Source organism: Melanotaenia boesemani, chromosome 12 (genome assembly GCF_017639745.1).
Source record: "Melanotaenia boesemani isolate fMelBoe1 chromosome 12, fMelBoe1.pri, whole genome shotgun sequence".
NCBI lineage: Eukaryota > Metazoa > Chordata > Actinopteri > Atheriniformes > Melanotaeniidae > Melanotaenia > Melanotaenia boesemani.
This window is the reverse complement of record NC_055693.1, coordinates 1,320,231-1,336,200: the sequence shown is the minus strand read 5'-3', so window position 1 is coordinate 1,336,200 and position 15,970 is coordinate 1,320,231. Positions and strand designations below refer to the sequence as shown.

Below are 15,970 nucleotides of genomic sequence, written 5' to 3'. Positions count from 1 at the left end.
TAATGTTGTAGCACAAAGACATAATGTTGTAGTACAAAGAAATAATGTTGTAGTACAAAGACATAATGTTGTAGTACAAAGAAATAATGTTGTAGTACAAAGACATAATGTTGTAGTACAAAGAAATAATGTTGTAGCACAAAGACATAATGTTGCTAGTACAAAGAAATAATGTTGTAGTACAAAGACATAATGTTGTAGTACAAAGAAATAATGTTGTAGTACAAAGACATAATGTTGTAGTACAAAGAAATAATGTTGTAGCACAAAGACATAATGTTGTAGTACAAAGAAATAATGTTGTAGTACAAAGACATAATGTTGTAGTACAAAGAAATAATGTTGTAGTACAAAGACATAATGTTGTAGTACAAAGAAATAATGTTGTAGCACAAAGACATAATGTTGTAGTACAAAGAAATAATGTTGTAGTACAAAGACATAATGTTGTAGTACAAAGAAATAATGTTGTAGTACAAAGACATAATGTTGTAGTACAAAGAAATAATGTTGTAGCACAAAGACATAATGTTGTAGTACAAAGAAATAATGTTGTAGTACAAAGACATAATGTTGTAGTACAAAGAAATAATGTTGTAGTACAAAGACATAATGTTGTAGTACAAAGAAATAATGTTGTAGTACAAAGACATAATGTTGTAGTACAAAGAAATAATGTTGTAGTACAAAGACTATCGTTTTAGAACATCAACAACCTGGAATATCTGGAGAAAAATGGGTTTCAGCTATAGTTTATCTCAATTACACATTTATATATGTTATATTTTTAATTTTATTTGTATTCGTTTTGATGGATTTAGTCTGATATTTTTTATGTAAGTTTATATATATACATATATAAATACATTATTTTTAAATTCATTAATAAATACAAAATATTTATGTTCTTATATATAAACATCTATATTTATATATAGAAATAAAATTGATCAAAAAACTTTTTATCACTTTTCTACATTTAAAATTAGAAATTTTACAATTTAACATTTTATTTATAGAATTATTTAAATTTATAAAATTGACTAATTTAATTGATTTGTATATATTTTTAATACATCGAATTGTTTATATTTCTGTTATATTCATCCATCCATTTTCTGTACCGCTTAGGCTCCTTCAGGTCGCGGAGAAGCTGGAGCCTGTCCCAGCATTTAGCAGGTAAGACTCAGGTACACCTGGACAGGTACACCTGGACAGGTACACCTGGACAGGTTGGCAGTCCATCGCAGGACCAACACAGAGACCAGCAACCATTCACACGTAGGGAGAATTTACAGTCATGATGTTTGTTGACGGGGGGAGGAAGCCGGAGAACCTACGCTGCGTTATCGTACATCAGATCATCAGATCTGTTCTCACCTTGAACGAACGTCATCTCTAAACAGAAAAATGAAACCTCACATGGACACGTTAGAGATTAGTTTTAGTTTATTATCTTTATTTTTTAACAAAGTAAAAAGAGAAGAAAAAAGGAAATAGAAGTTCACATTAAAAACAAAACAAAACCTAATTCTAATTTTCTGACATTTCCTTTAAATCATTGTGGTTTAAAAACAGGAACAGACAGAAGAACAAAGTCCGACTCGTTATGCTGCTGATGAAAACCCCAAAATTAGAATATTACATGAAATCCAAGAAAAGGAAACTGGGTCCACAACTGTGACCATGTGAGAGTCTAGTCCTGCATATGAACACAGGTCTCGGTCTAGTCCTGCATATGAACCCAGGTCTCGGTCTAGTCCTGTATATGAATCCAGGTCTCGGTCTAGTCCTGCATATGAACCCAGGTCTTGGTCTAGTCCTGCATATGAACCCAGGTCTCGGTCTAGTCCTGTATATGAATCCAGGTCTCGGTCTAGTCCTGCATATGAACCCAGGTCTTGGTCTAGTCCTGTATATGAACCCAGGTCTCGGTCTAGTCCTGAGTATGAACCCAGGTCTCAGTCTAGTCCTGAGTATGAACCCAGGTCTCGGTCTAGTCCTGAGTATGAACCCAGGTCTCGGTGTAGTCCTGAGTATTAACCCAGGTCTCGGTCTAGTCCTGAGTATGATCCCAGGTCTCAGTCTAGTCCCGCATATGAATCCAGGTCTCGGTCTAGTCCCGTATATGAACCCAGGTCTTGGTCTAGTCCTGAGTATGAACCCAGGTCTCGGTCTAGTCCTGAGTATGAACCCAGGTCTCGGTGTAGTCCTGAGTATTAACCCAGGTCTCGGTCTAGTCCTGAGTATGAACGCAGGTCTCGGTCTAGTCCTGCATATGAATCCAGGTCTCGGTCTGGTCCCGCATATGAACCCAGGTCTTGGTCTAGTCCTGAGTATGAACCCAGGTCTCGGTCTAGTCCTGAGTATGAACCCAGGTCTCGGTCTAGTCCTGAGTATTAACCCAGGTCTCGGTCTAGTCCTGAGTATGAACGCAGGTCTCGGTCTAGTCCTGCATATGAACCCAGGTCTCGGTCTAGTCCTGTATATGAATCCAGGTCTCGGTCTAGTCCTGCATATGAACCCAGGTCTCGGTCTAGTCCTGTATATGAACCCAGGTCTCGGTCTAGTCCTGAGTATTAACCCAGGTCTCGGTCTAGTCCTGAGTATGAACGCAGGTCTCGGTCTAGTCCTGCATATGAACCCAGGTCTCGGTCTAGTCCTGTATATGAATCCAGGTCTCGGTCTAGTCCTGCATATGAACCCAGGTCTCGGTCTAGTCCTGTATATGAATCCAGGTCTCGGTCTAGTCCTGCATATGAACCCAGGTCTTGGTCTAGTCCTGCATATGAACCCAGGTCTCGGTCTAGTCCTGTATATGAATCCAGGTCTCGGTCTAGTCCTGCATATGAACCCAGGTCTCGGTCTAGTCCTGAGTATGAACCCAGGTCTCGGTCTAGTCCTGAGTATGAACCCAGGTCTCGGTGTAGTCCTGAGTATTAACCCAGGTCTCGGTCTAGTCCTGAGTATGATCCCAGGTCTCAGTCTAGTCCCGCATATGAATCCAGGTCTCGGTCTAGTCCCGTATATGAACCCAGGTCTCGGTCTAGTCCCGTATATGAACCCAGGTCTCGGTCTAGTCCTGAGTATGAACCCAGGTCTCGGTCTAGTCCTGAGTATGAACCCAGGTCTCGGTCTAGTCCTGAGTATGAACGCAGGTCTCGGTCTAGTCCTGCATATGAACCCAGGTCTCGGTCTAGTCCTGTATATGAATCCAGGTCTCGGTCTAGTCCTGCATATGAACCCAGGTCTCGGTCTAGTCCTGTATATGAATCCAGGTCTCGGTCTAGTCCTGCATATGAATCCAGGTCTCGGTCTAGTCCTGCATATGAACCCAGGTCTTGGTCTAGTCCTGCATATGAACCCAGGTCTCGGTCTAGTCCTGTATATGAATCCAGGTCTCGGTCTAGTCCTGCATATGAACCCAGGTCTTGGTCTAGTCCTGTATATGAACCCAGGTCTCGGTCTGGTCCCGCATATGAACCCAGGTCTCGGTCTAGTCCTGAGTATGAACCCTGGTCTCGGTCTAGTCCCGTATATGAACCCAGGTCTCGGTCTAGTCCTGTATATGAATCCAGGTCTCGGTCTAGTCCTGCATATGAACCCAGGTCTTGGTCTAGTCCTGTATATGAACCCAGGTCTCGGTCTAGTCCTGAGTATGAACCCAGGTCTCAGTCTAGTCCTGAGTATGAACCCAGGTCTCGGTCTAGTCCTGAGTATGAACCCAGGTCTCGGTGTAGTCCTGAGTATTAACCCAGGTCTCGGTCTAGTCCTGAGTATGATCCCAGGTCTCAGTCTAGTCCCGCATATGAATCCAGGTCTCGGTCTAGTCCCGTATATGAACCCAGGTCTTGGTCTAGTCCTGAGTATGAACCCAGGTCTCGGTCTAGTCCTGAGTATGAACCCAGGTCTCGGTGTAGTCCTGAGTATTAACCCAGGTCTCGGTCTAGTCCTGAGTATGAACGCAGGTCTCGGTCTAGTCCTGCATATGAATCCAGGTCTCGGTCTGGTCCCGCATATGAACCCAGGTCTTGGTCTAGTCCTGAGTATGAACCCAGGTCTCGGTCTAGTCCTGAGTATGAACCCAGGTCTCGGTCTAGTCCTGAGTATTAACCCAGGTCTCGGTCTAGTCCTGAGTATGAACGCAGGTCTCGGTCTAGTCCTGCATATGAACCCAGGTCTCGGTCTAGTCCTGTATATGAATCCAGGTCTCGGTCTAGTCCTGCATATGAACCCAGGTCTCGGTCTAGTCCTGTATATGAACCCAGGTCTCGGTCTAGTCCTGAGTATTAACCCAGGTCTCGGTCTAGTCCTGAGTATGAACGCAGGTCTCGGTCTAGTCCTGCATATGAACCCAGGTCTCGGTCTAGTCCTGTATATGAATCCAGGTCTCGGTCTAGTCCTGCATATGAACCCAGGTCTCGGTCTAGTCCTGTATATGAATCCAGGTCTCGGTCTAGTCCTGCATATGAACCCAGGTCTTGGTCTAGTCCTGCATATGAACCCAGGTCTCGGTCTAGTCCTGTATATGAATCCAGGTCTCGGTCTAGTCCTGCATATGAACCCAGGTCTCGGTCTAGTCCTGAGTATGAACCCAGGTCTCGGTCTAGTCCTGAGTATGAACCCAGGTCTCGGTGTAGTCCTGAGTATTAACCCAGGTCTCGGTCTAGTCCTGAGTATGATCCCAGGTCTCAGTCTAGTCCCGCATATGAATCCAGGTCTCGGTCTAGTCCCGTATATGAACCCAGGTCTCGGTCTAGTCCCGTATATGAACCCAGGTCTCGGTCTAGTCCTGAGTATGAACCCAGGTCTCGGTCTAGTCCTGAGTATGAACCCAGGTCTCGGTCTAGTCCTGAGTATGAACGCAGGTCTCGGTCTAGTCCTGCATATGAACGCAGGTCTCGGTCTAGTCCTGTATATGAATCCAGGTCTCGGTCTAGTCCTGCATATGAACCCAGGTCTCGGTCTAGTCCTGTATATGAATCCAGGTCTCGGTCTAGTCCTGCATATGAATCCAGGTCTCGGTCTAGTCCTGCATATGAACCCAGGTCTTGGTCTAGTCCTGCATATGAACCCAGGTCTCGGTCTAGTCCTGTATATGAATCCAGGTCTCGGTCTAGTCCTGCATATGAACCCAGGTCTTGGTCTAGTCCTGTATATGAACCCAGGTCTCGGTCTGGTCCCGCATATGAACCCAGGTCTCGGTCTAGTCCTGAGTATGAACCCTGGTCTCGGTCTAGTCCTGCATATGAACCCAGGTCTCGGTCTAGTCCTGTATATGAATCCAGGTCTCGGTCTAGTCCTGCATATGAACCCAGGTCTCGGTCTAGTCCCGTATATGAACCCAGGTCTCGGTCTAGTCCTGCATATGAACCCAGGTCTCGGTCTAGTCCCGCATATGAACCCAGGTCTCGGTCTAGTCCCGTATATGAACCCAGGTCTCGGTCTAGTCCTGTATATGAACCCAGGTCTCTGTCTAGTCCTGTATATGAATCCAGGTCTTGGTCTAGTCCTGCATATGAACCCAGGTCTCGGTCTAGTCCTGTATATGAACCCAGGTCTCGGTGTAGTCCTGAGTATGATCCCAGGTCTCGGTCTAGTCCCGCATATGAACCCAGGTCTCGGTCTGGTCCCGCATTTGAACCCAGGTCTCGGTCTAGTCCTGAGTATGAACCCAGGTCTCGGTCTAGTCCCGCATATGAACCCAGGTCTCGGTCTAGTCCTGCATATGAATCCAGGTCTCGGTCTAGTCCTGTATATGAACCCAGGTCTCGGTCTAGTCCTGCATATGAATCCAGGTCTCGGTCTAGTCCTGTATATGAATCCAGGTCTCGGTCTAGTCCTGCATATGAACCCAGGTCTCGGTCTAGTCCCGTATATGAACCCAGGTCTCGGTCTAGTCCCGTATATGAACCCAGGTCTCGGTCTAGTCCCGTATATGAATCCAGGTCTCTGTCTAGTCCTGTATATGAATCCAGGTCTCGGTCTAGTCCTGTATATGAACCCAGGTCTCGGTCTGGTCCCGCATATGAACCCAGGTCTTGGTCTAGTCCTGAGTATGAACCCAGGTCTCGGTCTAGTCCTGAGTATGAACCCAGGTCTCGGTCTAGTCCTGCATATGAATCCAGGTCTCGGTCTAGTCCTGCATATGAACCCAGGTCTCGGTCTAGTCCCGTATATGAACCCAGGTCTCGGTCTAGTCCCGTATATGAACCCAGGTCTCGGTCTAGTCCCGTATATGAACCCAGGTCTCGGTCTAGTCCCGTATATGAATCCAGGTCTCTGTCTAGTCCTGTATATGAATCCAGGTCTCGGTCTAGTCCTGTATATGAACCCAGGTCTCGGTCTGGTCCCGCATATGAACCCAGGTCTTGGTCTAGTCCTGAGTATGAACCCAGGTCTCGGTCTAGTCCTGAGTATGAACCCAGGTCTCGGTCTAGTCCTGCATATGAATCCAGGTCTCGGTCTAGTCCTGCATATGAACCCAGGTCTCGGTCTAGTCCCGTATATGAACCCAGGTCTCGGTCTAGTCCCGTATATGAACCCAGGTCTCGGTCTAGTCCCGTATATGAACCCAGGTCTCGGTCTAGTCCTGCATATGAACCCAGGTCTCGGTCTAGTCCTGCATATGAACTTAGGTCTCTGTCTAGTCCTGCATATGAACCCAGGTCTCGGTCTAGTCCCGTATATGAATCCAGGTCTCGGTCTAGTCCCGTATATGAACCCAGGTCTCGGTCTAGTCCTGTATATGAATCCAGGTCTCGGTCTAGTCCTGAGTATGATCCCAGGTCTCAGTCTAGTCCCGCATATGAATCCAGGTCTCGGTCTAGTCCCGTATATGAACCCAGGTCTCGGTCTAGTCCTGAGTATGAACCCAGGTCTCGGTCTAGTCCTGCGTATGAACCCAGGTCTCGGTCTAGCCTGCATATGAAGCAGGTCTCGGTCTAGTCCTGCATATGAAGCAGGTCTCGGTCTAGTCCTGCATATGAACCCAGGTCTTGGTCTGAGCTTCTGCATGGACTCCTGCCTCCATGCAGCGTGGATGTTACCAGCCTGTGGTCCTGACTACGACATGAAGTCCAGGTCCAGGATCCGTCTGTGTGGTGGCTCTGGAAGCTCTAACTCCAGCCTCAGTCCTGGTGAAGCTCCACCAGCTGCTCCATCCTGCTGCTTGTTCCAGCTTCTCCTTCCTCTCAGCTTCTTCTTGATGAGCTTTGATGCAGCACTTTGATCATCCAGCTTCTTCTGCAGCCGCCTGCTGAGGCCTTTCCTCCTGGTGGAGGGAGGTGATGGTTTCTGTCCAGCTGCCAGGTCAGCAGCCTTCCCCATGATGCTGGACTCTACTGGAACAGACTGAGACCATCTAGATGCTCAGGAGGCCTCTGCAGGTGTTTGGATGGATCAGCTGGTTATTGTGGCTGCAACACCGAACCTTTTCACAGTATTCAGATTTTCTGAGATTTAGATTTTATGGGTTTTCATCAGCTGGAAGCCAGAATCATCAGAGTTGTTAGAAATAAATGCTGGAAACATCTCACGTGGCACATCATGAGTCTACATAAGATGTTAGTTTACCTTTTTAAGTTGAATTACTGAAATAATTGAAGTTTTGCGTGATATTTTAATTTTGAGTTTAGCCTGTTTTTTATTTTAACTTGTAAATTTATATTGAACACGAGAATGTAAATATAGAACTAAATAAATCCTTACTTTTATTAAAATATTACTATCTAATACATGACTTATATCGGACCCTCCGGAGGGCCGAGTGACTGACCGCCTGGTTTAAAGGAGGTGTTGTTAGTCTGTGCTTTGCTGCTGTGAGTTACCTGTGTGCTTTTTCCAGGAGGAAGCTGATGGACGCAGAACTGAAGCTGAAATGGACGAAGATCTTCCAGCTGCAGCACTTGGTGACACATTTTCACTTTTTATCCTTTTCATAACAAACTAAAAGCTGAGAAGCTGCCCGTGCTGCAGCTTCCACCTTCTTCAGGACACAGTGAGAACCATCTGGTCCTGAATGAGCGTGTAAAAGCATTATTCACTGAACAGAAAAAGTCAGAACCAGCTCCTCGCCGTGGTCCAGCGGCTTCTACAAGCTCCAGCTGCAGGAAGTTGGAGTCATGGTTTCCTGGGTGAGGTTTTCCGCCTCTCTCGTGGTAACCTCTAACCCTAACCTTCTCCGTTGTTTGTCGTGTCTGATTCTGGAGGGAATGTTTGCCTCCTGAGGATGACGATGTTTGTAAGGCTTGTGCGTCCATCCTCAATAATGTGTCTCAACAGGCTGGAACAAAGCAGATTTTCCTGCTGCTGAACATGTTCAGCAAATTAAAGTTTATTCTGATTAAACTAGATGTAGATCTTGGGTTTTTTACACTCTGATCTTGCACTGAACTTGTAGGAACGTCAGCTTCTGGGAAGGTTGGAAGCTGTCTTCAGTGCTGAATGAATGATGGACTCCAGACCCAGATAGCAAAAATCCTTTGGCCCGGATTCAGCCCGGAGTCCACCAAAGACCTGGCCCGGATTCAGCCCGGAGTCCACCAAAGACCTGGCCCGGATTCAGCCCGGAGTCCACCAAAGACCTGGCCCGGATCAGCCCAGAGTCCACCAAGGACCTGGCCCGGATTTAGCCCGGAGTCCACCAAAGACCTGGCCCGGATCCAGCCAGGTCTTTGGTGGACTCTGGGGCTGGAGCTGGGCCAGAACTTTGGTGGACTGGGCTGGATTTTTGGTACCTCGGGATAGTTTGGAAATGACCTCATAACCCTTCCCAGATAGACTCAAAGATCCACAAACCCTTGAGACTGATATCAGTGTTTAGTTATTAGTTTCCAAAGGTTTCTTCTGTAATTAAAGCTTTTCATTAAAGGTTTTACTGAAAACAGTCGTCGTGCTGAAACACACCTGTCCTCAGGTTGGACAGATTTTCAGATTCTGACTCTTAGTTTCTGTTCAGTAAATAATGAAACACCATCATCTGTCATCCAGGGCTGGAGTTGCTGATACGAAGCACATTATTTTTATGACATTCTGACACAGAAAAGCTGAGAATAAACAGACCTGAGACTTGACTAAAATTACCGAGAAACAATGATCTGATTCGGTGTAAAGGTTTCAGAGTTAAGGAGACTTGTTTGATCCGAGGTTTCGGTTTCTGTCGGTGTCCCGGTTCCTCGTCTTTACTCTGATCATGATGATGATGTTCGTCTGTGGCAGGACGGTTTCTGGGATCTGACCACGGAACTGGGAGACTTGTTAAACCTGAACGTGGACGTCTTCACCAACATCTTCCTGAAGAGCAAAGGCATCAGTTCTCTAGGTGAGAGGAACCATTTTTATTTTTAACTTTAATGTTTGTCTGAAATCATTTAAAGTCTTTTTGCTGCTGGCAGCTGAGTGTTGTTCCTGACAGCTGGAAAACAAAGTTGACATAGAATCCATAGTTAGTTTTTATTTGTCTTAGGGGTGAGTAAAGTAATCCTTGGTGTTTTGTTTGTAAACAGGAAAAAATGTGTGTGTGTTACAGGTGTGAAGGCCCACACAGACATCCTTAGGATGGTGGCGACTCTCCTGGTCCTGCAGCTGCTGAGGATGGAGAAGGTGGAGGAAGGAAAACTGCTGCGCAGCCTGTTTCGCCTGGAGGAGACTTCACCCCCCAGGTCTGATGGACCACACACACCAGCTTAGATTAAACCTAAAACACACACACATCAGCTCAGGTAAATTGATCAGGAACTGATCAGTAAGAGATTTTTAATCCAAGAAATAAAACGTAAACAATCAGATCAGAAAAAAGCACAAGTAGATGATGCTGGATCTGAAACATAACATCCATCCACCCACCCACCCACCCATTCATCCATCCACCCACCCACCCATTCATCCATCCATCCATCCACCCATTCATCCATCCATCCATCCACCCATCCATCCATCCAACCCTGAAGAGGGTGTAGAGCTGGTCCACTGTTCCATGACCGGGATGAAAACCACACTGCTCCTCCTCAATCTGAGGTTCGACTATCCAACGGACCCTCCTCTCCAGCACCCCTGAATAGACCTTACCGGGGAGGCTGAGGAGTGTGATCCCCCTGTAGTTGGAGCACACCCTCAAAAAGTGGGACCACCACCCCAGTCTGCCAGTCCAGGGGAACTGTCCCCGATGTCCACGCGATGCTGCAGAGGCGTGTCAGCCAAGACAGCCCTACAGCATCCAGAGCCTTAAGGAACTCTGGGCGGACCTCATCCACCCCCGAGGCCCTGCCATCGAGGAGCTTTTTAACCACCTCAGCCACCTCAGAGCCAGCACCAGCTACCCCAGACTCTGCTTCCTCATCGGAAGACGTGCTGGTGGGATTAAGGAGGTCTTCGAAGTATTCCCTCCACCGCCTCACAACGTCCCGAGTCGCAGTCAGCAGCCCCCCATCCCCACCTTACACTAGGGACGGAGAGATCACTGATCTGAATCAGTGGTCCGAGACAGATGTTTGCGATGCGACTGCACTGGTAACTTCAGTGTGCATCGGATACAGCTGCTGGATAAATGTGCTATGTATCTTTCTTAGCGTATCCACATCGGTACTGCTCTGCTGCCGGTTTTAAAGGCGCCTTGAAAGCGTTTTGTTGTTATGGGAGGCGGATGGCACAGCTGCAGTTAGTAAAACATGGAGGAAAGCGAGATGACAGGAGGAGATATTCAGCGTTTGTAAGTTTTTAATTTTTAAAATTCCAGACAGAGAACATTATGAGTAAAAGGGCCTGAGAAAAGGACGGTTTGTGAATGTTTGTCTGTCAGAAACATAACTCAGAAAGTTATTCATGGATTTTGGTGAAATTTTCAGGAAATGTCAGAAATGGAATATGGAACAAGTGATTAGACTCTCGGGGTGATCCGGATCACCGCCTGTATCCAGGAATGTTTTAAAGGATGATACCATGGGGAGATCAGTTAGACATCACAGCTTCCAGCTTAAAAGATGATGCCCTCAATCATTCATCATCAAAACAATGACCATGGCTTGCAGAGGTCTGACCTGTGCTTCTAGTTGTCCCAAATAAACGTACAAGTAGAGAACGAGATTAGAAGCAAATGTAATGAAAAGTAATAGTTTATGATTTAGTATATTAAGAACAACCCTGTCTGTCCATATTAAATTGCATTTTAGGTTGAATTTATTGGTTTGCTTTATAGAAACATTCAAGTATCAAATACATCCTTCACAGGGAAAGAGATAATTGTGATAAATGTGACTGTTATTGCCAGATGTAGTCTTGTAAATTTGTTGTATTAAGGTTGAGTAGCTTTTGCGTCATGAATCATATTGTTGGGGTCTAGCTGTTATGGAACAGTCAGCAGGCTCGAAGGGTAAAGCATCTCACATGAATGAAAAAGTCTCCACAGCCATTTCTTAGAGCTCTGAATTTTCTTTCATTTAGAAATAAGCGCTCCTTTTTTTGTCCATTTACAAACAGCTCACAAATAGCAGGGTGGTTCACAACAGGCATCCCCGTAGTTGGTTTCTACCGCATCAGACAGCCATTTGACCTGCAACCCCCCCCAATCACACAGCGCTTAATGATGGAGCCCTGCTTCCCCCGCCTGAGCCGCTGGATGGTGGACCAGCATCTCCTCGAAGCCGTCTGGAAGTTGTTCTCCAGTCTCCTCCCATGCTTGAGTTTTTGGCCTCAGCAACCTCTGAAGCTGCGTTCCGTTTAGTCTGCCGATACCTCCGGAGTCCTACAAGCCAAAGAGGGACAATAGGACTCATTCTTCATCCTGATGGCATCTCTCACTGCTGGTGTCCACTAACAAGTTTGGGGCTTGCCCCCACGACAGGCACTGACAACCAATACATACCCCACTCAGACTCAAATGTCCCCCACCGCAACTGGGACATGACTGACGTTCTGCCGGAGATGGAAGCTGAAGCTTTCTCTCACAGGGGACTCTGCCAGACGTTCCCAGCAGACCTTCACAACATGTCTGGTCCTGCCAGGCCTGACCGGCATCCATCCCCATCATCTGAGCCAACTCACCACCAGGTGGTGATCAGGTGACAGCTCCGCCCCTCTCTTCACCGGAGTGTCCAAGATCGCAAGTCCAATGATGCGACTACAACTTCATCATCGAACTGTGGCCTAGTTCCGCTCAATCATGCCCCTCCAGGTTTCACTATCATCAGCATTGAAGTCCTCCAGCAGAATGAGGGAGTCCCTAAAAGGAGTGCTCAGTACTCCAAGGACTCCAAAAAGGGTGGGTACTCTGAACTGCTGTTTGGTGCATAAGCACAAACAGTCAGGCCCCGTTCCCCCAACTGAAGGTGGAGGGAGGCAACCCTGTCGTCCACCGGGGTAAACCACAATGTACAGGTGCCAAGTCGGGGGCAGTGAGCATGCCCATACCTACACCTGGTCAGTGCTTCACACTGGGAGCAACTCCAGAATGGAAGAGGGTCCAGCCCTTCTCGAGGCAGTGGTTCTAGATCCCAAGCTGTGTGTCAAGGCGAGTCCAACTATATCTAGCCGGAACTGCTCAACCTCGCGCACCAGCTCAGGCTCCTTCCCCACCAGAGAGCTGACATTCCACGTCCCTAGAGCTAGCTTCTGCAGCCGAGGGTCAGACCACCAGGGTCCCAAGCTTCAGCCACTGCCCAATTCATATTGCATCTTACCCCCATGGCCCCTCTAATGGATGGTGGGCTGAGCCCGATCCGGCCCAGTGGGCAAAGGCTCCGCCACCAGGCTCTTGCTACCATGCCCCACCCAGATGGAGGGCAAGGGAAACCTGGCTGAGCCCTCATCTAGGACCTCAGAGAGTGGATTCCCAGTCAGAAATGTTATCTGTTAATATGTCTGAATATATTGTAATAAAACAGAGAAGGAATGTTTTTTTTCTCCTAACAGGATAACACAATGCTTACACTATGCTAACTCCATACTAACATCATGCCAACAATGATTCATTGATCACATTCAGCAACTAAATCATTTCCAAACATTGACCTAAAATAAGCTTTCAGTCTGGTTTGGTGAGCCTTAGGATCCAGTTCTGTGCTTGTCCCGGTTCTCAGTGTTTGGGTCTGATCTGATGGTTGCTGTCTACCTCCAGGACTGGGCGTCTGCAGCAGGTGAAGGCGGCAGTGGACTGGGTGTGCTTGGCCGACCTGCAGTATCCATGCGTCTGCAGCCGGCTGGAGTTTGGCCTGAACTGGGAGTCCTCCACCCGCCAGCTGCTGGGCTTCGAAGACCTGCCTCCATTCTCCCCCCTCAGAGGTCTGGAGCTGCAGGGGCCCACCCCACCGCTGACGGTCCACTGAGCAGGTGGATACTGATGAGGAGACGTGATGAGAAAACATACCTGTCAGAAGGGATGACGTCAACTTTTGTCTTTATCTGTTTTTCTGAGTTTCTTTTAACAAATCTGACGAGAGAAATATTTTCAGTCTGGACAGGGTTTGTCTCCTAACAGTTGTACTTCATGTGTTTGGTGGATTTTCTGTCTTTGGGCTGATTTTTTTTTTTACGTGAACCTCTGATTTAATGATCTACGAAGACTGCAGAAAATATGAATCTTTGAGATCTGGTTGGCGGATTTTCCTTCATCATTGGATTTTTGGCTCTGAAATAGTTCTTTGGAAACGTTATAAAAAACGTCTTAATGTTAGAGTTTGTAGGAGAGGTTTTCACCGAGGATGTTTCTGAGAGCGATTACATCTCTTAAGTTGGTTTATTTAAATTCAGAGCTGAAACAAAGTGAATCTGCCTGACTTGGTGAATTCTGCGGGTGAGAATAAACTTGCTTTTAATTACAGCTACTCTGTTCATCATGGTTTGTTTTCTGTTTGTTTGAAGCATTTTTTACATCCTTAAAAATTGCTACACATTCAAATGCTGCAATATTCCAGTAACCAGTAGGGGGCAGTGTAGGGACCAGTTGGACCAGACAGTTTGAGACGACCGCCATCTTTACGATCAGTCGTTGCTGCTGGACAGTGAGAAATATGATTGTCATGGTAACTGCATAAGAAATATCTGTTTGAGACGTGGAAACAAGTCAGAGAATTTTTATTATCAATTTCTGTGTTGGCAAAGTGAGCCCAGGGTTCTGTTTTTTTTTAATGTATTTTTTATTTTAACTCCTGTCCAGCGTCATGACAGCAGAATGAAGGTCTGGCTGCCGTGTTGTGCTGAACAAATTTACTCTGCCAAGAGGAGCCTGTTGGATGTGGGGGGTCCCCTTTAATCTTAAATGTTATTCTTTATTATTATTTTAAAATATGTTTTTGCTTATAACTGCTGGACCGGACCAGAGAAACAGAGAAAAAAGGTGGATAGAGGAGAAATGGGAAGAGAAAAGAACAAAGCAAAAGAAAAACAAACCACAACAGCTGCAATCAAAGTTAAACAGAGAAACTAAACAGCCGCTGCACCTGGAAAGAACCAGGAAACATCCTGAAGGCTTCTAGAGACCACAACGGACCATTTATAGGGGCCCCTGTGAGAGGAAAAACTGTAAAAACCATGAACGGCAACTAACACAACAGCAACTAGTGTATGTGTGTGTGTAGGTGTGTGTACTAAGCATTAGGGGTGAATTGTGTTGAGTGATCATGCAAATGAAACCTCGCCCCCTCCAAGGATCAGTCACAGAACGAGAGGGCCCCAAGCCCGGGGCAACCAGCAGCCGCCACAAAGAACAGAACCAAGACAGTCCACCGCAAGAACGGCATCCAGAGAGAAGGCGGCAGAGGAAGGCCAGAAAGCACCAGCCCCAGGGGACCCGGGGCAGCAGGGCAAGAACCCAGGGACCACAAGCCCGAGGGCCACCCACCACCCCGGGGCAGCTGGGCCCATCCCAGCACCCCGGCCAGGCACCCCAGAGATCACAATGCCCCCAAATTCCCCCACCCCACCCTCTAACATTCACACCCCAGACCCAGCCAACCGACCCCCCACCCCTCAACCCGTTTTACATCTCCAAACCCGTATCCCCCACCCCAGCCAACCCTTCCACATGCCGCCATCCAACTGCATCTAAACCCAATCTATACTCCCCATCGCATTGAGCCCCTGGTTCCATCCCCAACAACCTCCAAGGGAGCAGCACATGCGGGCAAGAGGGCAGGGAGCCCCAGATAGCCACATATATAAACGACCATACATAACCTCACTTTATCCATTTTAGCCATCCGTATTAACATACAGATACATTCAGCCCTCACCTGTGTTCAAAATAGACGCCCATACAGACACGCATTTACAGGGTCCCCCGGTCATCACACGCCATTTAAGTGATGGCATGTGAAGTGTAAACTCACTTCTGTGAGATACTGTATGTATGTATGCTTGCTCTGCTGTATGTGTGTATGTATGTGTGTATGTATGTGTGTGTGCTCTGCTGTATGTAAGTTTGTATGCTCTACTGTTTGTATGTATGTGTGTGTGCTCTGCTGTATGTATATATGTATGTATGTATGCATGTATATATGTATGTATGCTCTGCTATATGTATGCATGTACATACATACATACGTATGTATGTGTGTATCTACACTGTGTGCAGAATTATTAGGCAAATGAGTATTTTGACCACATCATCCTCTTTATGCATGTTGTTCCACTCCAACCGGTACAGGCTTGAAAGCCTACTACCAATTAAGCATATCAGGTGATGTGCATCTCTGTAATGAGAAGGGGTGTGGTCTAATGACATCAACACCCTATATCAGGTGTGCATAATTATTAGGCAACTTCCATTCCTTTGGCAAAATGGGTCATAAGAGAGATTTGACGGACTCTGAAAAGTCAGAAATAGTGAGATGTCTTGCAGAGGGATGCAGCACTCTTAAAATTGCCAAGCTTTTGAGGCGTGATCATCAAACAATCAAGCGTTTCATTCAAAATAGTCAACAGGGTCGCAAGAAGCGTGTTGAAAAAACAAGGCGCAAAATAACTGCCCATGAACTGA

General features: G+C 46.7%; 1 protein-coding gene across 1 annotated transcript in view; it reads left to right on the top strand.

Moving 5' to 3' along the window:
• LOC121650520 (protein mono-ADP-ribosyltransferase PARP4-like) overlaps positions 1 to 13,742 on the top strand; it is a 73,179-nt gene extending 59,437 nt beyond the window's left edge. The window contains 5 exon segments of the mRNA XM_042002075.1: positions 1,132 to 1,179; positions 7,847 to 7,910; positions 9,220 to 9,322; positions 9,530 to 9,662; positions 13,112 to 13,742. Coding sequence (XP_041858009.1) covers positions 1,132 to 1,179; positions 7,847 to 7,910; positions 9,220 to 9,322; positions 9,530 to 9,662; positions 13,112 to 13,319 — 556 coding nt within the window. The 3' untranslated portion in view covers positions 13,320 to 13,742.
• The last annotated feature ends 2,228 nt before the right edge of the window (positions 13,743 to 15,970 follow it).